General features: G+C 35.1%; 1 protein-coding gene across 6 annotated transcripts in view; it reads right to left on the bottom strand.

The window, feature by feature from the left end:
* The window catches only part of LOC132141009 (multiple C2 and transmembrane domain-containing protein 1-like), a 179778-nt gene that overhangs the window by 83393 nt on the left and 71395 nt on the right, over nt 1-24990 (bottom strand). For all 6 annotated transcript variants that reach the window (XM_059550145.1, XM_059550144.1, XM_059550146.1 and 3 more), the window contains exon 2: nt 11401-11518. In XM_059550145.1, coding sequence (XP_059406128.1) covers nt 11401-11518 — 118 coding nt within the window. The remainder of the gene's footprint in view (nt 1-11400; nt 11519-24990) is intronic.

The following is a 24990-nucleotide window of genomic DNA, read 5'->3' as shown; positions in this document are numbered from 1 at the left end:
TGCTGCAAATGCGCTTTACAAAAGTTCAAAATTAAGGATAATTTTTTGCTTCAGTATTTCGTGAAAAGAGACTTTTCCCGTAGCGTCTTAGCTAAGACGCAGTACAAGAGAACTCTCGTAAGAGAACTACAGGAACAACTTGTGGCAGAAATGGTCTAATGTTTTAACAATAACAACTTTTCCCAGCACTTCAAAGCTTTAAGTATTAATGAATTTGTAGTTATTAAATAATATTTAGACATTATAAATGACAGTAATAAAGTAATAAAAACATTTTATAAGATGTAATAAAATGAAAAAATATTGCACAGCTCCACTGCCCAGTAGGTGGTAGGTGGTGACATTCAGTGTAAATGTAAATTGCCACTAAACAAAAGAAGAAAAAATAAGTATGGCACGCTTACTTCCAGAACCAGAAACCAAGTAAGAAAGGTTTGGGTTAATTAATTAATTAAGTTGGGGGTTTATGTTAATATATTAAAGATCATCACTAACAAGAAAGTACAATGACTATCATGTTTTGGTAGGGCTTTTTAGACATGGTACCATATTTAAAGCCTGTGTTGTTGGACATGTGCATATTCTTTAAGCACAATAAAGTAGCACATAAATTCAATGGTACAGAATACAATTGATTTTATGGGGGATATCTACATTGTGACCGTATATTGGCTATACTATTTAGTAGTTTTTTTTTTTTCTTCAGGCTGGTTGAGTTTTCTTGTGTTAGTAAAGATAATTTGTAATATGAGGTGGGAATACAATATCCTGCAGTAATTTTCTCTCGTGAGCTCAGAGACCAAGTACTGATGAAATCTTAATGGAAGTCATGTGACTGCCCACAGAATCCATCCAGTTCATTAGGATCCACAGATGCAATAGTTTGTGTAAAATTTAAAGCACAACATGAATGCTGGTCTGAAGTCAATCAGTCTCAAAACAGACTCACATTCCTACTGTGTCCCCCAGCATCAGTGTGTGCCAACGTGCTCCTAGTGCTTGTTAAAATCACCCACCAGCAGTCAATAAGCTCTGATGTATCAACAAATAATAAGTGGGCCATTGTGACACAGGTCACACCTCAACATATTCTGCCAACCAACAACGCATGACTCAGAGTGAGAACACAGAATTGATGATCAATGATGGTAAAGCAATGGCACCACCACCAAGTAACAGAAAAAACCTACAGGAAAATACCACCCACATTTTTCTCAGATTAGTAAAGAAAAAAGAATAGAAGTTTAATTCTAGTTTTAATCAATAAATGCATAATTTATCCAAATTAAATTACAGTTTTTCTCGATTGCTTAAACACTATAACCAGGTTTTTGAACTAAAATATCAAGACCATTACGCCATTTATTAAAAAGCACACCCATTTCCTAAACTATAAACACTATTTCCTTTTTTGACACATGAATTAGATTTGTTGAACTGTCACTGCAAAACTCTACATACAAATCCCTTCATTTCTCATTGCCTACAACATGTTGTCATTTAGAAAGCACTAGCATTCATTATTGTTCACTCAAGTCAGCATAGCTTGAGCTCAATTAGCACACAGTTACCCACGTGAAAACACTACGAGTTAAAATTTATCACACACCAATCAGAACCTTCAATAGATACAGTAGATAAAAGAGCCCCAGTAAGTTCATTCAGTTTTGGAACAATGGATCCAGACGTGACTGAAAAGGTCGAGGACACCAGAGAGGGGAAGGAGGAGGAAGAGGATGAGCAAGAACAGTAAGGAGTGGAGGAAGAGGCGAAGGAAAAGGAAGAGGAGGAGGACGAGGATGAGGGGCAAGAAGACAAGGAGTCTCAGATGAAATTTGGGCCACTAGTTGACCAAGTCCTTGTCCATTGTATGACTATGAGTGAGGCTGGGCAATGAGTTCAGTCAAACTTACTGTAAATGTTTCACCATATCCTTGATCATAAGAACATTCAGGGAAGAAAACAGATAGGTGTACCTCAGTGTACTTTACTGTGACTTTTGAAAGCTATACTCTGTTACAACACATGCATCAAATTGCCTTACATAAAAATAGAGTTTCTGTCTGCTTCATTTTTGTAAAAAGGATGTGTGTGAAGTCTGGGGTTTTGAGTGCAGAGCTTGATTTTGACATGAAAATATGATGTTTGGGGAGTTGGGTGAGATGTTATGGATTTGTATTTTCTGTTTTGAGAATATGAGGCATAGTTTTAAGAAATGTGTTTAAGTAATCGAGAAAAACTGTAAATTAAATAAAATAACAAATGCACCCATGGGCCATTCAAGATGTAGATGCATTTGTTTCTACTTTGTAACAGATTTGGAGAAATTTACATCACTTGCTCTTAATCCATGTCCATAATCCATAATAATGCTTCTTTCAGTGAAAAAGTCCATTGAAATCTATAGTGATATATTTGTTTTGGATTAATTTTGCTTGTAATGCAATGATTGATCTGTGTACATTTCAGAAGACACAACTTTCTCATTGGAGAGAGGAATATAATGGATAGAGGACTCATATTTTAGCTGTTTGGACTCTCATTCTGACGACACCTATTCACTACTAAAAAAAACCTCCAAAATAAACACCTGGACTCATGGACCTGGACTTATCACTGGGGCAGTACCTTTTAGTACATTTGTACCTAATGAGTCCATATTGGTACCTTAAAGGGTTAGTTCATCGAAAAATAAAAATTAAGTTATTAATAACTCACCCTCATGTCGTTCCAAACCAGGAACCTCCATTTATCTTCAGAACACAGTTTAAGATATTTTAGATTTAGTCCGAGAGCTCTCTGTCCCTCCATTGAAACTGTGTGTACGATATACTGTCCATGTACAGAAAGGTAAGAAAAACATCATCAAAGTAGACATGGACAGTAGACCGTACACACAGCTTCAATGGAGGGACAGAGAGCTCTCGGACTAAATCTAAAATATCTTAAACTGTGTTCCGAAGATAAACAGAGGTCTCACGAGTTTGGAACGACATGAGGGTGAGTTATTAATAACTTAAATTTTTTTTTTCGATACATATAAGTACCTAAAGTGTACATATTAGTTCCTTGAAAGGTACAAAAGTGTACCTTTTGAAAAGGTAACGTGCCAGTGACAGCTTTCATACCTTTTTTCTGAGACTGTGTGGATGCTTTTTAGGACAAGACGGGGTGAGACTAAATTCATTTTCTTTTCTGTATGAAAAACAATCACAGGCTGTATTATCTAATTAGAAAAAGGCCTCTCTGTTGCATATTCATAATTACCCTCCCAAAAATCACAACGGCCCAAGAGCGTTTTAAAAAAAAGGTCATTGAATAATGCACACAGTGCATAATTAAGTTAAATTATTAAATCCGATTTCCCAGAGCTCTGAATGATTGCTGTCATTGGCAGGAAATTTGGAAACTGCACTCAGGCACTGAGACAGCTCCATCTCCTTCAGTAGACCTACTTAACACTGGCCCTCTTGGGCCCAGTGATGGCACAGACTTTCAGCCCTGTCACTCACTAAACCCATTTTGTACACATTAGGTCTTTTAAGTGATACCCTCCTTGTTGAAAAAAAATAAAAACAAAAGGGTCTGATGACAGGTTACACAGACACAGTGAGCAACACGATAGCCACTATGAAGCCATTTATGTGAACATACATATTATTTACAGGTACACATCTTTAAAGGTGCCCTAAAAGCACTGAATTTTTTATTTTACATTGAGCCACTCACATGACAAGTCAGATGGATGAATCACTTTATTTTGGCAACCCCCTTATTATCTGTTGCATTTTTTTGGCAGAATGAACTAATCATGGCTCATGTCGAATAGCAGATATTTCCATTATAGCATAGTGTGATGCTACAAACACACCACTTGGTGGCTAGTACAACTTAAAAGTAAATACTTTACAATAAGTTTTTTTTTTTTTTTTACATTTTCCTAAAAAAAAACGCATTTGTGTTTTTGATAATATTTGATGCATCATTTTATGGCTCATGTAGCATCAAGTACAAAAATGTGGGGCTCATACTGGAGGAGGAAAACAATCTCTGAATATTTTATTCAGAAATATTGAATTTGCCACAGTCATAAATATTTATATGTCCAAAAAAGTCAGATGAAAATCCCACAGACTGTAAATCAATGAGATCTTTATAACAGTATATCAAACTACTGACATAAAAATGCATATAAATATTAGTTGTCCCTCAAATCTTCCAATAATATGACTTAATGAGATATTTAAATGTTTTTCGTTTGTTTAAAAATAAATAATAAATAAATAAACATTAACATGCAAAAGTCTGATATGTTTATTTTTAAATATTTTTGTGAAAATACTGAAATATTATTACAATACAATACAATACAATACAATATTTATTATAAAGCACATTTAAAAACAACCAAGGCTGACCAAAGTGCTGTACATAGCAGAGAATAAAATGCAGAGCAGTACAGGACAAAAGAAACAACTGAAAAAATAAAACAAAAGAAAAAAATAAGCAGTAATCGTATCAGAATCAATGAACATCAAAAGCAAGAGAAAACAAAAAAGTCTTTAAAGAAGATTTGAAGATGGAAACTGAAGGAGCCAGTCTGATATAGAGAGGCAGACTGTTCCAAAGCACCGCGGCCAGACAAACGCGGGGAGTTTAAGAAGTGACAGCCGCGAGGCACCAGTTCCGAAAACGGAGATAACTCGCCGGGCTTTGTCCAAGTCTCAGTAACACACAAGAAATCCAGGGTTTGAGAGGCAAAAAAGTCATTTAAAATGAAAGTTTTGTTTACCAGAGACCGGGCATTAATGAGAGCGAACTTCAGCCACGATGAAACGTTTGCCGCGCCTTCTCCGGCGTCTCGGGCGTGGTAGATCGACCTGGAGCTGGTACAGGTATGCAGGGGGAAGAGATGGACAGGTTGGAAGCTCGAAACGCGGTCCACAAACATCGCACCTAACGTTAGGCAAGGTAGTGACCTTGCTACGGATGTTTAAAAGTGATAAACGGTCATAGACCAATATAGCATTACAATATAAAACTAAATGAGACATATATAAAAACATAGCAGGTGCAAGAGATAGCAACAAGACGGTCTGCAGACAGCATGCCAAATACATCGTCGCCATCTTGTATATCTTGTAGATAAGATTACAATTTATAATAACTGTTAGCTATTTCAATATATAATAAAATACAATTTATTCAGCTGACAGCTGAATTTTTAGCATCATTACTCCATTCTTCAGTATCACAACCTTCAGAAATCATTCTAATATGATGATTTGCAGCTCAAGAAGTATTAACAATGTTGAAAACAGTTGTGTTGTTTACTATTTTTGTGCAACCCATGATACATTTTTAATGAATAGAAAGTTCAAAATAACTATGAATACAAATATCAGTTTTCCCTCTAAATCTCACAATAATATGACTTAGTGAGATGATACTAAAGTTTTTTTGTTTAAAAAAAATAAAATAAATAATAATAATAAATTGTCAAATTAAATAACAGAACGCATGTAGTAAAATGTGTACAAAAGGTAAATCATGTTATATTAGAAGTCTTAGAAATTTGTGCATATGATACAGTAGGCTTATAAGGTTACATTCTGAAAACACTCAGGTATCCTGAATAATTTGATATACTGTATATAAGATTTTGTTAAACCCTTGCTTCTGTGCAGTTTGTGCATTACAGTTTTTCTTTTTTATAGCAACAAGAGCTAAACTCTAGTCAAGCCTTTTATTACAAAACAATATTTTGAGCCCCTCATAAGATATCTCAAGTATAAAACTCTTCTGTCATATCTAATACACTAAATAAGATAAAAAAGTTTGAGGTTTTATCTGAGATACGTCTTTTTCCATTTTCTTTCTCTAAAATATGAGACGGTTCACAGGCCGGGTTCAAATTGGCTGTCAGGCGTCTGGATATTTAAGACAGTGCTGAAGAAAAGAAGCCTTTCAATAGCACATGGAAAAAGAAGAGAGATGTGGTCAATTCCCCTCACATCTCCGGCACACTCCATTACCCAGCATGCCCCACGACAGCAATGGATTGATGACTGCAGCAGTTTCTACTGTTATTCAGTCTGGTGATCCCTCGCTCAAGTGTGTATGATTGTGTTAGTGTATGAATGCAGTTCTAACACAGCATGCAGCTATGAATGCAGAGTAAGATCACACGCTTTAATGCAGATCTAATGCAGCAAGTATACTTGACAACACTAGGCTAAATATAAAAATATACATTAAAATTCAAAAGTGTGAGGTCTGTGAGATTTAATATGCATAAAAAAAGAAAATACTGAAATATTATTACATTGTATGCAAACTGTTTTCTATTTCCATATATATTAAAATATAATTTATTCCTGTGATGACCAAGCTGAATTTTCAGCATCATTACTCCAGTCTTCAGTATCACATGATCCTTCAGAAATCGTTCTTATATGCTGATTTGCAGCTCAAGAAATATTAACAATGTTGAAAACAGTTGTTCTGTTTAGTGTTTTGGGGCAACCCATGATACATTTTCAATGAATAGAAAGTTCAAAATAACTTGTGTATTTGAAATAAAAATCTTTTGTGACATTTGACCAATTTAATGTGTCCTTTGCGTTTAAAAAAATTACAAAAATAAATTAAATTAAAATCTTATTTACCCCAAACTTTTGAACAGTAGTGTATATAAACATATATTTTCCTATTTTCTTTCCCTCCTCTAGATCCCATTTTTCACAAATAATTCATATTTAACACTAGTGGTTAGGACAAATGTGACAAATAATGCCATACACGTAAATTAGATTATGTCCATGCTAAGGAGTAATAGGCTACATTTACACCTGGTCACTTCATGTGTTTTTCCTGATTGGAGATCTATGTGATTTGTTAAAATTGGGTTCATTTAGACTTTGCCACTTAAATGTGTTTCCACAAAATGGATATAAATTCAATCTTCAATTCTGTGCTATATGCAAATTTGACTGAGATAACCTCAATGATAGCAACAGATATGCTCAGCATTTTATTCATCATCAACTATTAAGACCAAAGACCACAACATGGGAGAGAGAGTGGCGTCAGCACTGGTAATATTATAGTCTCACTACTTTTAAAGATGATTGTTTTAAACATCTGCAGCATTTTGCACATCGGCTTCTCATCTGTGGCAATGTGTGTTGAATTAGCACTGACACATCTGGCTATGACATGTCAGCTAGCCTATAACACGCTCCCACACAGTAATTATTTCAACATTTTGTGAGGAGTAAAATTTACATTTGTGATTTCAACAACCAGATGTATTTACACTTGTCCAGTTTTGTCTGGAATGTGTCTCAGACCACCTCCTGGTATTTTTATGATCAGATAGCTATCTAATCAGAGAAAACCCATAAAGTGACCAGGTGCAAACATATGGAAACATATGGGTTGCAAAATTCATGTTAAAAAAATGCATTTAGACTTACGTGTAGGACACTTGAGATTGCATTTTCATTGTGATACTGTGTGATAATTGTAGCAAAATGTCTTTTGTTTTTCTTAAATGCATTGACACTTACACTTCAGAAGTCTTTATTGCATTTTCATCAAATACCCTGTGATCAATGTAGACTAGTCAATGTGGATTTAGAAAATGCATTTCGAGCCGATCACGCCCCCAACCTGTCAATCATTATATCAGGGTGCTCATGTACAAAAAGGTGCACACACAACCGCAGATAATTTCATTTTCCATTCAAGTCGAAGCTGGGGCATGCGATATACAGTGTATCTATGATAATATGGTAAGTGTTGTTAGCATTATCAATATATCACCTTCACCAAATCATTTATTTGTTGACAATAAAGATTCAAAAGAAATTTATATATATATATATATATTTATATATTTATATATTTATATATTTATATATTTATATATATATATATTTTTTTTTTTTACTTTTATTTGGAAAAATAAAATGATTAAAAATGGAAGTGCTCTCCAATAGTAGAGCAGATGGTGGTATTGATATTTTATTTTCTGACACAATAAATATTTTTGTAATTCATTTTATTAAAAGATTTCTAGCTAACCCTAAGTCCCTTTGGTATTTTATTCCCAACCATATTTTTATTTTTATAAAATCGGTGGTCTTTCCTTCATTTATTATATATATTATAAATAATCATACTCTTAAAAGGTATAACCACAAACAAGTAAATATTATAATATATTAAAACTAATCTTATGAATATTCATGAGATGATACAACATATTATAATTTTTTTTATAATGCATTATGCATTCATTACCATTCTTTAAGAATACCCTTATAATGTATTATAAATACGGGCTTCATAGAAAGTGTTACCTAATTGTATTTTTCGTTTTGCACTAAATGTTGCACATACGATATTTAGAAAATGAAAATTGAAATACAGAAATATATTGCCATTTTTTTGCATATTACATTTCAAAATGAATTTTGCTAACAATATGCTTCCAAACAGGCCCATAATTGCAGTGAATTCAATGTATGTGAGTAAGATCGTGTTTTTAGAGAGAGGCAAACTGCAAAGATAGAAAATGCAAATGTTAAGTCATGAAACACTGCAGCATAATGAGCAATAATAGTAGAGGAAGGAGTGTGAATGCGTGGTTTCCTAAAAACAACCCTTCTCTCATTAGCTCAACGCAGTATGACTAATATTGCAAAAACATGACAAATACTCTAACATCCTAGTTGTAACTTCAGAGTCGCAAGTCCATGGAAAATTCTGCAATACCAGTGCTCATTTTCTGATTAATCTAATACATTACATTTATAATCTTGCAATAACTGATCTGCAGGACTGTAAAAACATCTTTTTTATGTGCATTGCATGTTTTTCACTTCCTCCACATAAACATAAACACACACACAAACACACACACACACACACACACACACATCAGATTATTAACAGATGCTGACAGATGAATTTCAATGCCAGAGAAAAACAACAGGAAACAATGAAACATCACAACATCACTGATGTTAAAATCCTGGATCAGTTTCTGCCAAGCTGTCCACACCATCCTAACAAACACAAACACAAAATCCGCTATGACTCAATGTTAAAACCAGCAGAACAACCTAAAGTAGGAACAGACTCAACACTGTCTTTCATCACTGCTGCCACTGTTTGTTCTCTTCACACATGCTGTTCTCAGAGCATGTCTGTTTCGTTCTGATAGTAAAATGAGAGGAATAAGTGCAATAACAGGCAGTGTAACTACGCTATCTGGCTATAAAACGTGCATTTCTCCATTGACAGTTATTCAAAGTTACAAGTACATTCACTTTTGTTTTTATTTTGTTTTTGTTTCTGCGGGAGTGGCTAAAGTAATGTGCAATACAAGCACTATTTAACTAGAGTTAATGAGACGTGTGTGAGAGAGAAGTTGTCATTGTCGATAATGCAGGGCTGACGTGATGTTGTTGCCTTTGCCACTGATAACAAAACGGATCGGCTCGAGATCAGAAAGAAGTGAGACTGATTGGCCGGTCACCAATCCGGGCCGATCATGAGGAAAATCATCCGATTCCGATCCCTGGCCGATTGATCAGTGCATCTCTACTTCTACTAATATTTCATTATAGTGAAGTAAATCCTTCATACTTTCCAGATTAGGTTAGTACTGTCAATACTTGAATATTATCTTGTTTGTTAGATAACATGAACTGATAATGTGTATGTTATATGATATTTTTTTATTTTGAGAACTTCCAAAAATTACAAAATGTGATTAGGATTAGGTCATTGAAAACCTATATTATCTGTTTAAATAAAGTATAAGAAAAGAATAAAATGAATAATGGTGATTATTATTATAAACAGGGAATATGTATTCTAGTCCAGCATGCACTGCTGTGGCTCATGGCTGAGCAGAGAGCTGCAAATACCAGAGAGCATGTGGAAATCCTCCAGTAAAGCACATCCTGTTTAATTAAACTAGATATGCACAGTGCAAATGGAAAGCAGCAGTGGTCACCGACTTGTAGAGAGTGCTGGTTCGGTGCTCAATGATGATAAACATTGGAATGCTAATTTATGCAAGTCAATGCAGAAGCCAGATAAAACAGAGAAATGTTTGAGTTTGAAAGTAAAACTTGCAAAATATATGCAAAGTATAATTTTAGCTATTTAAATTTCAAACAATAAATGGATGAATAATTTTAATCTCAGTTGAGTATTCTATTATACAGTAGATGGAGGAAAGCATGAAATTTCTCCTCTCAAGGATTACTCAGGATTTCTCTCAAGGGAGCGTATGACTGACTGTATGACTCACACAGAGCAGAATCTCGAGTCTCGAGGGCAGGTGAGCTGCCGAGGTCTTCGCTCATTATTTTAGCGTGTGTGTCTATTTGGCTGAGTCAAAAAGAGAGAGACAGAGGGCGTATGAAGAGATCTGCTGCACCATCCATCAGCCCCTAATGAGACCATTACTGCTCCAGCCTGTCCCGCTACCATTCAAAAGCACTAACGCCCGTTCTCTCACATGACACCGAGGCAGGTCTGGAGTAATGGGCAGGAATATAGACTCATCATCTGGTGAACTCAAGGCTCTGCTGTTGTCTGCTGAGATGCACACGAGTCAAGGTGGCCAGAGCAGAAGACCTGTTTAGCCCTGACTACTTTTTTTTGGTTGTTCACTCTGCAAATTATCTCTCTCAGATTTAGAAAAAGTTTAATGCTGTCATAACAAACAGGGGGCGCTAGAGATTCAAAGTATGATTTCAACTACAAACATTCACTATGACTTTGCTTAAGGTGTAAAATTAAAGGGATAGTCCATCCAAAAATCAACATTGTAAACATTTGCTCCCAAAATTCAGACCTCAAAACATCTTTGATGTTCAACATAAGAAAGTAATTCATACAGGTTTTGAATGACACAAGGACAAGCAAATAATGATGAAATTTTCATTTTGGGGTGAATTATCCCTTTAAGTAACATTATGAATATCACATTGATTGTAATATAAATTTAATTGGCCATTCAGTTTCCTAAAGTCATTAGGCTAATTTGGACTCAAGAATGTGTCAGCCTTATTTACATTTATCATTATGTAAAAATATTTTACAATTTCTGTATTGTATGGATTAAACATTGAATATCTATTTTTTCAATGACACACTGTGGAAAACTTTTTTTGCTTATTGAATTAAATGTATCTATGTATTTATTTATTTATTCAAATATTAAAAAAAAAATTGTTAATGGAAAATCCAGCGCAAAATAAAGAGTCAAAGCCTATAAATTATATATATATATACTCAACAGAACCTCAGAAATGTTGAAAATTCAGGTCACACAAGAAAAAGAAGTAACATAAATGTGATAAAAAGGGCACATACCTCCTCTGTCCCTGATGGCCAGATTATTGCCCTTCTTCAACACAATGTCCAGCTGATACATTCCTGGCTTTGAAGGGAGAGGAAGTTTTTCATTACTTGGCTCCACAATATCAATGCCCTACAGGAGGAGAGGAAACAGTGAAGTGGTCAGACAGGCCTACAGTATGAACACACTACACCAAGATCTCATGCACATACTTCCGGAAATCTATACCCAGTTTAATGCTTAATGTTATGAAGACTTAAAACATGAAGTGTTGGTACATCAGCTTCTCCCAGCAATACAGTGCAGCTCAATATTATAGAAATAGCTCTTCTACAAGGCTTTCTCTCTTGACTGTAAGACACAGCAGCAGAGAGAAGAAAGGACATTCGCATTTCACTCTGCCCTCACAGTTACATAATCATTCTCCCTCTGCCATCCCAAAAGCAGACCTCACAACCTTGAGATGTTCAAAAGAGCCACAATCCTCACTTGTCTCGTCGTCTCAGACTACAGTTCTGTGAAGGTCTGGAAATGTGAATTCCTGCTAATGTTGTTGTAATAAGACTATTTAACAGTTACTCTGCCTCTGAGCAGGTCATCAGACCTTGACAAAGTATCAATGAGAAACATTAAATCCTTATTAAACTGCAACAGAAGATAGAATGCTAATTTCCTGAAGACTGTAGGGCTAACCATTAGCAGCTGTTTGATTTACACAGTTTTTACCACTGAGACAATCTGCCTCTATCCGTCTTCACTATTCATACCCTGCACAATCAGAGGCATATAAAATCTGCACATTTATATTAAAACAATAATAACTCTGCAAATTTCCATTAAAGTGCTGTCACCAGTTTCTTGTAATAAGAAATATACAGTGTACTATGGGGTGAATGCTTATAATGTTTACATGACTCAAGGAGATGTTATTGCACAGTAGTAAATTACTTTACTGCTTTATACCCTCATAGGACTTTGGGGACAGTTTGTGGGGACTTGGCAGTAATTCTTAAAGTATGTACACCCACACACACTTGTGCATCTAAACACCAGTACACACACACACAAGCATTCACACACAATATGCAACAATAAATACAACTGATTAGCTGCTGATATAACATAATATGCTGTTAATATTTTTTTACATATTAAATTATAAAATAAATAAAATAAAATAAAATCTTGAATATTACTTTTGAAAAATGCAGTGGTCCAAAATCTGAAACCACAATTTTTATTTTTTTTATTAAATGAATGAATGAAAAATCCCCCCTTATAACAAAGTCATGCCGGCCTTTTTTTATCGTGGTAAAGTAGTTAATTAGCCAATAAGCAGCAAAAGGTTTGACTACTAAAAATTGTCAACAAACATGTCATAACAAAGGTAATCAAATGAGGAAGAGGAGACCAAGAAAAATAGAAAGGTAGAGACACAAACCTAGAGTGCAGAAACAAAAACATTCATCTACTTGCTGCCAAGAGAAATTTATTTTCATTTTTGCTTCATAAGAATGAGTTCATTTCCAATAAAACAACACCCTGATACTACTGTCACTCAACAAACAAAAGGTTATTATTCAGTCTTAAAGAATGACAAGAAGTTTGGAAAGTAATTGTGCCCTCAGGTCCTTGTTATTGTTGTGTTTGAGAATGTCATTTCAGTTTCAATTTGCTCATTATGACAGATTTCTAGCGTCTAGCCATAGTTGGCTTCAGGAGCATTGGGGATATGAGACGAATAGGGGACATCGTTAAAAGTTTGAAGTAAGGAAGATTCAATCCAAAAAAAAATTGTGTCACAATCTATTATTAAGCATTAGACAATAACAGAGCCCAACACTTTTTACAATTATTTATGTAATGTTATAAAGCAGAACATAACTGGGTGATGTGAGTCATTTATTAACCACTGCAAATGGACATGACTGAATTTGTACATGAAAATGTGGACTTATGATACACAGTCACATAATGTTAATGTACTATTTCACTGAAACATTTAATTACATTATGGTTGGGCAATATTTCAGAAACTTCCACAATATAGTGCAAAAATAATAATAAATAAATAAATAATAATAATGAATATTTAAAAACAGACTGATCTCCGCTGAGAATTAAAACCGCATGTTTCAGCATTGTAATCTCTTTTTTTTTTAATCACACAAACAAATATGAAATATTATGTGAATTCCCTATTTATTATATCTCCACGTAGTCCAGAATTTTAAATATGCTTTATTAATTTCACATGATAACATTTCAAGTCATTTTCAAAAGCTGTTTTTACTGCAATTTTGAGTCCTACATTATTTAGTCCTTTGGTAGATGCATTTAGATGTGTTAAGCAGTTTAATGTAGGCAATGGCATACATTTCAACTTACAACATTTAGTTAACTTACTCCTAAGGTCAGTCTTCATTATTAGCTGACACTAGGGCTGCACGATATTGGGAAAAAATTACATTGCGATATTTTATTTTTCTGCAATATATATTGCGATATGAAATCTAATCAAATTTTTTCTTATAAACAAAAATGGGGTGAGCACACTTACACTCTCATTTTAATTGATTTAAACATCGACACCATCGTGTCAATTGATTAATATGCGCGAGGGAGAGAGAGCAAGACATCGCTCGTTTTGTTTGAAGACGTTGAGCGTGCGGCCGAGGCTTTCTCTCTCTCTCTCTCTCTCTCTCTCTCTCTCTCTCTCGTGCCTCTCTCTTGCTCTCTCTCTCTCTCTCTCTCTCTCTCTCTCGCGCTATCTCTCTCTCTCGCGCGTTCTCTCTCTCTCGCGCGTTCTCTCTCTCTCTCGCGCGCGCGCGCGTTCTCTCTCTCTCAAGCTCTCTCTCTCTCTCTCCCGCGCGCGCACGCTCTCTCTCTGGCCCATACAGTTAATGAATAACGGATCAACTATGACAGCCTACATCGCACATCCTGCGATGTGACTATCGTGGATTCGTACATCGCGATAACGATGCTTAAACGACACATCGTGCAGCCCTAGCTGACACACCTGTTGGTTTCTGCTGAGTGCATCATTTAATAGAGACACACACTCATGAATGCAGTTTAACCTTTAGATGATACAGTTGTCGTTATGTCACACCAGACTGCATCTCTAAATGAAAAAAAAGTTTAAAAAAATATTACGGTAATCTACCTCAAACAATTTTCTGCCATAAATATGTTCAAATGTGCTGCTACTGTTATACAAATATATTATTTCCTTTTCTGAAATATATGAACATAATCCTCTTTCCTAAATGCAAACATCAGGTGACACAGCTGTGTCCATTTGCAAGAGCTAATGAGCTTCTTTTTTCTTAACGTAGAGTAACCTGGCAAGACAATAATGCAAAATCTACTGAAACAATATCTATGAAATCTATGTATCTATCTAGGTGTGTGTGTGTGTGTGTAGGCAAAGCTGTCTGAATAGGCCAGAACTCTAAAACCATACTCTATTACAATTTACCGATATTTATATTGCTGGACTAATATTTGCAGTTTTAGAGGCGGTAAATTGATTCTTATTGGACCTATTTTTGTTATGTGCACAAGACACATTACTCATAGAGTCAATACTGTCAAGAGCAGCTATCCAAAATAAACATTTATTACACTCTTAAAAATAAAGATGCTTCACGATGCCATAGAAGATCCTTTTCTGTCTAAATGGTTCCATAAAGAACCTTTAACATCTGAAGAACCTTTCTCTTCCACAAAAGGTTCTTTGTGGCGAAAGAAGGTTCTTTAGATTATAACAAGGTAAAAAAAAAAGAGATTGTTCTTAGAACCTTTGACTGAACGGTTCTTTGTGAACCAAAAATTGTTATTTTATGGCATTGCTGTGAAGTACCTTTTAAGCACCTTTATTTTTAAGAGTGTAAAAAGTATGACAATCCATAAAGGTAAACAAAAGCTCCGTCTCTTACCTTTCGCTTATGTCTCTCCAGGGTCAAAAAGCATTTAACGGAACTGTTCAGAGCTTAGCATAATAAGTGTCTCTTATGAATAAGTGATGACGGTGATGAAGTTTCAGCCTCTGGAGCCTTACATACAGAGTTTATAAACAGCATATAATTACCAGGATATAGGATATTCCACTCCACAGATAGATAGACATCATTTCACTGGACAGATGGCTCGGGTAAGAGAGAGGTCAGAAGTGTCATTATATGGTATGATGGGAAAGTAAAAAGAAGACTTTTTTGAGAAATATACTAAGAGCTGAATGTATAACTGTATCTGATGGTAATCGATTGACATTTATAATCAATAGATTGTTTGATTTCTTAGATTTATCTTTGATTCTTTCATTTATTTGCTGTATGGTATTTAAAAAACTGATCTTTATTTATTTATTTATTTATTTATTTATTTGTTTATTTAGTTAGTTAGTTAGTTAGTTAGTTAGTTAGTTAGTTGGTTGGTTGGTTAGTTAGTTAGTTAGTTAGTTAGTTAGTTAGTTAGTTAGTTAGTTAGTTAGTTAGTTAGTTAGTTGTTGCTGTTTGTACCCAAAATAATGTAGGTCAAACTATTTATTTATTTGTTTGTTTGTTTGTTTATTTATTTGTTTATTTAGTTAGTTAGTTAGTTAGTTAGTTAGTTGTTGCTGTTTGTACCCAAAATAATTGTTTGTTTGTTTGTTTATTTGTTTATTTGTTTATTTATTTATTTAGTTAGTTAGTTAGTTAGTTAGTTAGTTAGTTAGTTAGTTAGTTAGTTAGTTAGTTGTTGCTGTTTGTACCCAAAATAATGTAGGTCAAACTATTTATTTATTTGTTTGTTTGTTTGTTTATTTATTTGTTTATTTAGTTAGTTAGTTAGTTAGTTAGTTAGTTAGTTAGTTAGTTGTTGCTGTTTGTACCCAAAATAATGTAGGTCAAACTATTTATTTATTTATTTGTTTGTTTGTTTATTTATTTATTTATTTATTTATTTATTTAGTTAGTTAGTTAGTTAGTTAGTTAGTTAGTTAGTTAGTTAGTTAGTTAGTTAGTTAGTTAGTTAGTTAGTTGCTGTTTGTACCCAAAATAATGTAGGTCAAACTATTTATTTATTTATTTATTTATTTATTTATTTATTTATTTATTTATTTATTTATTTATTTATTTATTTATGGGGTTGTTTTGTCGCAAGAATGAACAACCCTTTGTTGATGTAATTTGCATGTAAAGTAACTGTCATTACTTTCCTGTTTTAAAAAAAAGTTATACAAATCCCAATACAAAAACAAGTGGCACTTGGATATTTTCAAATCCTGTTCGACATCATCCATCTATAAGAACGGAGTAGCCAACCAATCACATCCAAAGTGAGATTGAGCCATCATCCCTGCATGCCTGATCTCTGCTGTGTATAAGAGACTGCCAGCTCCGTTTACAAAATGTCATTGTAATGGTTGTCTCACAACCATGTTTCAGTGGTCAACTGGTAAAAGTTTGATAAAACTGGTGATTGATGTGAAACATGTGAATTCATGGGTGCTTCTTCACAGAGGTATTTTCCATTGCATTGTGAGTTGTGTATAGGTGGAGCAACATGAAATAATAGATTGTGCTCTTATTTGGTTACAGAGGACAGATTTGTTTATTTCCACACACTGCAGGTGGCAAGAGATAAATTGCATTTTCATTAGTGTCCTTTTTTCTTTTTTAAAGGGTAGCTGAGAGTGGTTCAGATGTAGGTCATGCTAGTGGAGGTGTAGAGACACAGGATATTTAACCAAAAATTAAAATTCTGTCATCATTTACTCACAGTTATTTTGTCCCAAACCTGTATGAAGTTTTTTCCTCTTTACAACACAAAAGGAAAAGTATGGATTCAGTGAAAATGAGTGACCACAGCTGTCAAGCTCCAAAACAGATGCTATAGTGCTTAGTGTTTTCTTAAGCCATATTTTGTGTGAACAGACTTTAAAATAAGCGGTTAATCACTAACAATCTTTTCCCCTACATTCACTAAAGCTCTCAAATCTTATTAACATTTGCATACACAAATACTGTATTGCTCATCAAGATTTGTAATGTCAGGTCAAAGCTATTCAATGACTTTAGAGGACTTTTAATAAAGTGTTTGTCATATGGACTACTTTCATGGCACTTTTACAGGGCTTTGTTTTTATTTTATTTTTTTACATTTTACTAAACAGGCACTGGTCGTTGTTCACTTTCATTTACGTGCATGGAAAAGAGCAGCATGAACATCCTATTACATATAATCTCTTCATATATGTTCTTATACTGTATGTGCAGTGCAAACAAAGATGCAGTATTGCATATCAGAACTTCACAAGAGTAACATCACCAAACACTGCACTTAAAGAAAACTTGCCTTATTAAGCTTAGGTATCAAGTATTGCCTGGATTCCTAGTATAATTTGACCATAATAATTTTCCATACAAACAGTGTAGGTCACAAGGCCATCAATAGTTCATTCATCACTTTCCTAGCCTGAGCACAGTTTCCCAAGCTTTTTTATATCTTTACAAACACCTCAAATCAATTGAGGTTTACACCTACTGGCCATTAGTATTAAATGATTAGAACAACCTAAAGGCTACCATTAAAAAAGACACAATCTGTCACCTCTTCTATTATATCCAATGTTCATCACAAGCAGCAACCAGTTGCATTTTTTCAGACCATTCTGTGTAGGCATTTCATTATGTATGCAGTTCTCCTGTCAAACAACTGGCATTATTAAACAAAAATGTGGAAAACAGAAGAAAGAAAAACACATTCTAGAAAGCAATGGAACTGCAAGGTGGAGTTACAACATCAACTCCATGAGTAGGACTTAAACCAATCAGTTTACAACACGGAGCCTTTTCAGCTGTTTTATAAAGCACATGTAAAACCATACCTATTTGAAACCATCATTGAAACCATTTTCAGCAGGAAGACAGAGGTTAACGAAAAAAAGCAATAGCAAAATTTTCTGCGAGATTTCTGTTACCCAATAAGTGTAACCAATTACAAAGTGACTCCAAGTGCTCCCTTGAATGCCTTGCAATCTTCTTTTCACTCTACAGAGATAGATAAAGTCTCAAAGCAATGCAATGTCTCCTCGGTTAATGGATTCTAAGAGCTGGTGAGACCTGTGAGATCTGTCACTGATCATTTCAGCCTCTACATCAGTGACCCGCAGACACAGGACATGGTGCACCTCTCAGAGATATCATTCATCACTACCTTATTAAATACACAAGTATGGCTTTCAGTTATGCCCAATAACAATGACTTAAAATAAAAAAGAGTCACATCCCAGGGCAAAACACCACACCTAACTCACACTCACACCTTAAGATTCAGTCAAAGCCTTTGAAAAACGTATTAATGGGTTGGAAATTACATAAAAAACTTAAGTGGGTTAAACCACATTTTTAATAGATTTACAGCTATCACCTATATAAAAGTATAACCAGTACACAATAATATAAAAACTATTTTTAACCCTAAAAGTTTAGCCTTTGGTAAAACAGAAGAATGCAAAGTTTTGAATATGGCACAAGAGTGGCATTTAAATTGAGTTGTTCAAGCATTCTGATGGTCAAATTTGCTAGAGTAGTGTTTCCATATGAGAAAGTGTAACATAGGCTCATAAACTATTTTATATTTCTTGGGCAATAAAGTTGAGCAATTGAAAAGTTTCTATGGTTAAAAAATAAATGCATCAGATAAGCAATGTCTTGCTGAGAAAGCCTCTGTAGATCAATCTTAACATCAGTGAAACCAAATAGCTTTCAGACCTCTTCCAATGCACCCTTGTTTATGAACTACATTATTCACATTTATGGTTTCATTTTGAAGCTTCACTCTCCATCACAGTGAAAGCAACTGTATTTGTTTTGCACTTTTACAGCACAGGGAAAGGAGTCATTTATCATTTGCAGGATAACTACGTCCACACACACAAACGCATACTTGTGCTGCACACACACTTTGTTTGTGATCATCCACTGAATGATACATCCATTTAGCAGCAGGTCTTTTCATCCAGCCACAAGCTCTGAAATCACATCCGTTTATTAGCAGTAAGTAAGCCAATAACAGACTGCAACAAAGACAGTACTGTGTATTGAACTATATGTTCAGCTAAAACAGTGAATGTGTCAAAAACAAAAAAGCAACAAAGAGCATATGCACGAATAAAAGCAATGCTAACCACTGAAAAATAAAAAAGTTACATTTAAGGTACATCTCTTAAGGTAGAAAAGGTATGTACCACAACACATTTTTAACAAAGTAGCATATTTTAAGAAATGCACATGCTGGATACAATCATATTACGGATTGCACGAAAGGTGCCCTAGTGATGAAGGTATGTGATATTTTTACAAGAATACTTCCTTAGGACAAACTGGAGCTCAAACTAAATAGTAAACACAGAAGAATGCATACCATAATTATGTGTAAATCACTATACCATCAATATTTATAAATACAAGTTCATGAGTGAAATCTACAGCAGCATACCAAGGCAGAAGGTGAGCCAATGAGATATATTGTGACCTGCTATCACCTCATTATTTGATCTAATTCTCCTAGTGCTCACAATATGCTGGTGCATTTTAAGCATGTACTGATTAGTGGTCGACCGATATGTGTTTTTTTGACAGCCGATGCCGATGCCGATATATTGGAAAGCAGGAGGGCCGATAGCTGATATAAAGTCAATATAATTTTTTTCATTATTATTATTATTATTATTATTATTAATATTTAATAAATTTGAAATCATTTGACAATGGATTAAAAAAAATAAATGTGGAAAAGAAACATACTTATACTTTAGATGACAGTATTTTTCACAAATAAATACATATTTAATAAAATTATAATATTAAAAAAGTAAACACTGCAACCAACAGGGCACTCGGAATCATTGGGAATCATATTTTTTCAAATAAAGCCAGGTATCACAGTGAAAATGACATGAATATGACAGTGGGCAAATGCATAAAGTGCAGCATAATTTGAAATCACAGAACTGTTAATGTAAACGACGAACGCTATCAAAATAAAAGTCAGTTGCGCTTTCAAAATAAACACATCGGCCAGCAGAAAAACGTATCGGCCAATGCTGATATTTGAAAAATGCCAAATATCGGCCGATATATCTGGACTTTGAAAGTGTAAGTTACTTGGCAGTCTATGGGACAGTCATAAGTTTCTCGGTTTTCATACAAAATATGTTAAATTATGTTCTGAAGACGAACAAGAATTTTACAGGTTTGGAACGACATGGGGGTAAGTGATTAATGACAAAATTTTCATTTTGGGGTGGAGTATCCCTTTAATCATACCCCTAATGTCAATTATACACTGATCAGCCACATTAAAACCATCAGCCTAATGTAGGGCCCCCTCATGCTGCCAAAATGGCTCTAATGAGTTAAGGTATGGACTCCACAACACCGCTGAACATGGCACCAAGACATTACCTGCAAGTCCTGTAAGCTGTAAGGCAAAGTCTCCCGGGATCAGGTTTGTTGGTCTATCACATCCCTCAGATGCTTAATCAGATTGAGAACTGGGAAATTTGGTGGACAAAGCCAAACACCATGGGCCCTATTTTAACGATCTAAATGCAAAGTGTAAAGCACACGGCGCAGGTGCACTCAGGGTGTGTCCAAATCCACTTTTGTTATTTTAATGACAGAAAAATGGTTGGCGCGCCCAGGTACATGGTCTAAACGGGTTGTCCCTATTCTCTTAATGAGAAATGGGTGTTTTTTGGGCGTAACGTGCAATAAACCAATCAGAATCTCATCTTCCATTCCCTTTAAGAACCAGTTGCAATCCTTTAATTTGTAATATTTGGCATGTCTGTGTGCTGCTGTGCGTCCCTGTGTTTAATAAGCAGCGTGTGCGGGTGTTGTAGACCCGCCTATATTAACATGCTCTTTAAATAACAAAGAAAAAACAATCCGCCAGACTTTAGAACAGGTTTGAGTGAAGACTTCAGTTCCAACCCTAAAGACCTTGATTAGCTGACATAGTTGTGTTCCATTGGGGCAGGAGCTGAACTCTGGACTGTAGTTCTCCAGGAGCAGGGTTGGAGACCTCTGGCCTAGTACATAACTCTGCCTCTGCTGGCTTGCCTTCCATTAAGTTTTCCAGGAATTTAAGCTAAAGCAGCTCTTCTGTATGACCAGACCAGATGGGCTAGCCTTCGCTCACCAAGTGCATCACTGAGCCTTGGGCACCCATGACCCTGGCACTGGTTCAGTGGCTGTCTATCCTTGCACCATTTTTGGCAGGTACAAACCACTGCATACCAGAAACACACACAAGACTTGCTGTGCTGCAGATGACTCTGTCGTGTAGCCATCACTATTTGGCCCTTGTTAAAGTCACTCAGATCTTTTCGCGTTCCCATTATCCCTGCTTCCAACACATGACTGTTTACTTGCTTTCTAATATATCTTTCCTCTTGACAGGTGCCATTGTAACTATATAATCAATGATATTCACTTCACTTGTCAGCGATTTTAGTACTGCGGCAGATCAGTGTGTGCTTGTTAAATATTACAACCAAAAACATCCTTCACTGGATATCTACCCAAGCAACTGCCACTTAAATTCAGGCACCAGCATATGCTGCAAAACAATATGTCATATACTGTATATATACAGTATAATACATCAACAGCCACAACTAACCAGTCTGGAGATGCTAAAGGAAAATGTGCCAAAGCTCCAGTACTCTGCGAGGACATCTTTGTGTAATTATCTAGAACATATGGGAAAGTTTCATGCAGCAATGGAGCAAGATCCAATCCAACGCCTACCCCGAATTCTGAGCTACGGGAAGCTCTAATCCAGCCTCAGCCCACTCAGCCTTAACCCATCAGGGCAAGCTCGTTCCATCAGCTGCTATTTCTGTCAGACCCATGCAAGCAGAGACAGGTTGGGCTGAAGCAGAGGCACTGTGGGGTTTTATAAACTCCGTACAGTATAAACGAATCCACAGGGCCCTTTATCATGCTGCTTATGTAACGCTTCTTTGTTTGCCAACAGAGAAGTGCTACAATTACAGAGCGGATAATCAAAAGTGGCACCCAGCATGGTGGTGGACGAAACAAATTTCACACAAATGATGTTAAGTGATAAATGGACAGTAGATCCTGAAATGAACCCACAGAAAATGTCTCACTGAAATCGAGTCAGATTCTGTCAAGTAGTTTGATGATGTGGCTAATATTAAACCCACATGCACTTGAGAACAATATTGTTCTGATGACTAAAAGACAACACGTAACTTACTATCACATTTGTTTTACACATTTTGTTTTCTGGTCCCTCTGGCAAAAAAGGAAATGTTTTTGTGATAAAAAAAATGCTCTGAATGAATCTGTGTGAAAGTTGTTTTCTCTCAAAAGACTTGAAGGCTTAGTTCTGATGAGTCATGATCTCTCCTCTAGATCATTATCTCACTACCTTTACCATTCTGACTACAAACATAACAGAAGTGTCTCCTAACTGTCAGTTAGACAACAACAATTGATAAATAACATTCACTTTCTGAGGGCAGATTCATGTTTTTAATCAAGCCTCTGATTTTAAGGCTGGTAAAACTTTTGTCTGAATTTTTCACCAAGTTAGAAATCTGGAGAATAAAGCACTATACTGGAAGTCAGAGACAGTTTGCAGATATTCTCAGAGTTGACAGATTTCACACACACACACAAGTCCACAAATAATGCATTTTTGCATCAGAAATTATGATAAGCTCAGATCAATGAGGCATATACTGTAGTTCCAAAAAGAAACTTCACAGTTCGCAGCACTTCGACCTCGGCGCAGTAATATCATCACTCCTGAAATCTCCCCTTCCCCCTCTCCCTCTAACTTCCATCAATACAACCAATGTGAGGAGTTTTCAGGAGTGATGATATTACTGCAATTACTGGAATATGGAAAAAAATGGTGGCGTTTTCCTTTTTAGAATGGGATACAATACAAGTACTGTCCAAAACAGAGATCCTCTGACAGGGATATGAGCGAATTTGATCTAAAATAGCAAAGGAAGGCAAATATTAAGCAAAATATATAGCATAAAAAGTGTATTTACCTATTATTACATGAATGTATTTATAGAAATTTAAATTACAATAAATGATGTGTCTCACAGAGACAGCATATCGGCTGCATGCAACTTACTATGAGACTTGAAGAAAAAGAAAGAAATTGTATTCTTAAATCTTTAACAAATAATCGTTCTTTTATATGTCCTTCACAGTTTCCAACCTTTTATGATTTTAATGGTTGTATTAAAGAAGTTCATGTAACTGGTTGAAACCAAAGAAACACACTGGAAACACTGAATGGATGGGACAGGTCTGCTAATGAGGTTGAGGATAAAGTTCACTAATGACCCTGGACAGAAAAAGGGCACGAGGACATTCTGTGGCTCCTAATTAACTGTGGGGGAAAATGATCGCACAGATTTAGCTCCATTCAAAGAGGAAATTGTCATAACCTGAGTATAGGAATGAAGTCATTGTTGCTATCAGGAAAACATGTAAAGCAACCATTTATTCTTGCATTCATTCATTTACCCATAAAGTAACAGCAACAATGCATTTAATGCCAAGATTAAAGTAATTTAAACAAAAAATACTAGACTTCTTACAAAATAGTTGCTAGTTGCAAAATAGTTTGATAGTTGCAAATAAAAAAACCTAAGCTATTAGCTTTAAAAAAGTAAGTATAATATTAACAGTAAAATATGCTGCCAAAGACATATTATAGAAATTGAATATTAGTGACCCTTTGAATGAAATGTGTTTAACCCTGATTTTATTTGCCCTAACATTTATGCTTATTTCAGCTACTATAGCATTTTAATGGTTAAAATCTGATTAAACTGTATTGAGCACAAAATAATGCTACCATAAAATGTGAAAAGCATGTATCAAGCTTATGTGTGGTTTTAAGTCATTGTAATAAGTCCATAAAATATATACTAAACATGCTAAACATTCTAACCACATAATAGTTGTTCACTTTTGACTACTGGATTTTGTTAGCAAGAGTTTTTACTAAAAAATGTTCAGAAAATAATTGAACTTTTGTGTCTTCAATAAGTAATATGACACCTTGTGTATTGTAAAGCTGCTACAGTAGTCACTTTGGATGTGACATTTAAGGGTAAATTCTAAACCAGACAACAAAGAAGAACATCACTTTTCCTGAACTAAGTTAAATCACATTTACTAAATTCCAAGGGGGGAAAAAAGCTATTATAAGCAAGGCTGATTCAGGTGAGCTCATCTGTGAATATGACTGATAATGATAAAGAAGCCTGAAAGAAGAAGCTCATCTAATCGATGCACTCAGAGCCTAGAAAATAAAATGATACTAATGAAAAGTGTGAAACACTGTGGGAAATAATAAATGAGTGGAAGAGGTGACTGAATAGATTTAATGGTGGAGGAAGAAATAATTTTGAATGTAACATGAATCATCCTTTCCGAACTGAAGATATCTGAATATCTGAAGATACAGCTGCCTGAAGTACGGTCCAAGTAGGCCAAAGTGCCCTTCTGAACTCCCCCTCAACATTATTGTGGTCATTTGTTGGA

The sequence above is a fragment of the Carassius carassius genome, chromosome 5 (assembly GCF_963082965.1).
Source record: "Carassius carassius chromosome 5, fCarCar2.1, whole genome shotgun sequence".
NCBI lineage: Eukaryota > Metazoa > Chordata > Actinopteri > Cypriniformes > Cyprinidae > Carassius > Carassius carassius.
Note: the sequence above shows the minus strand (reverse complement) of the source record. Positions and strands in the feature narration are given on the sequence as shown.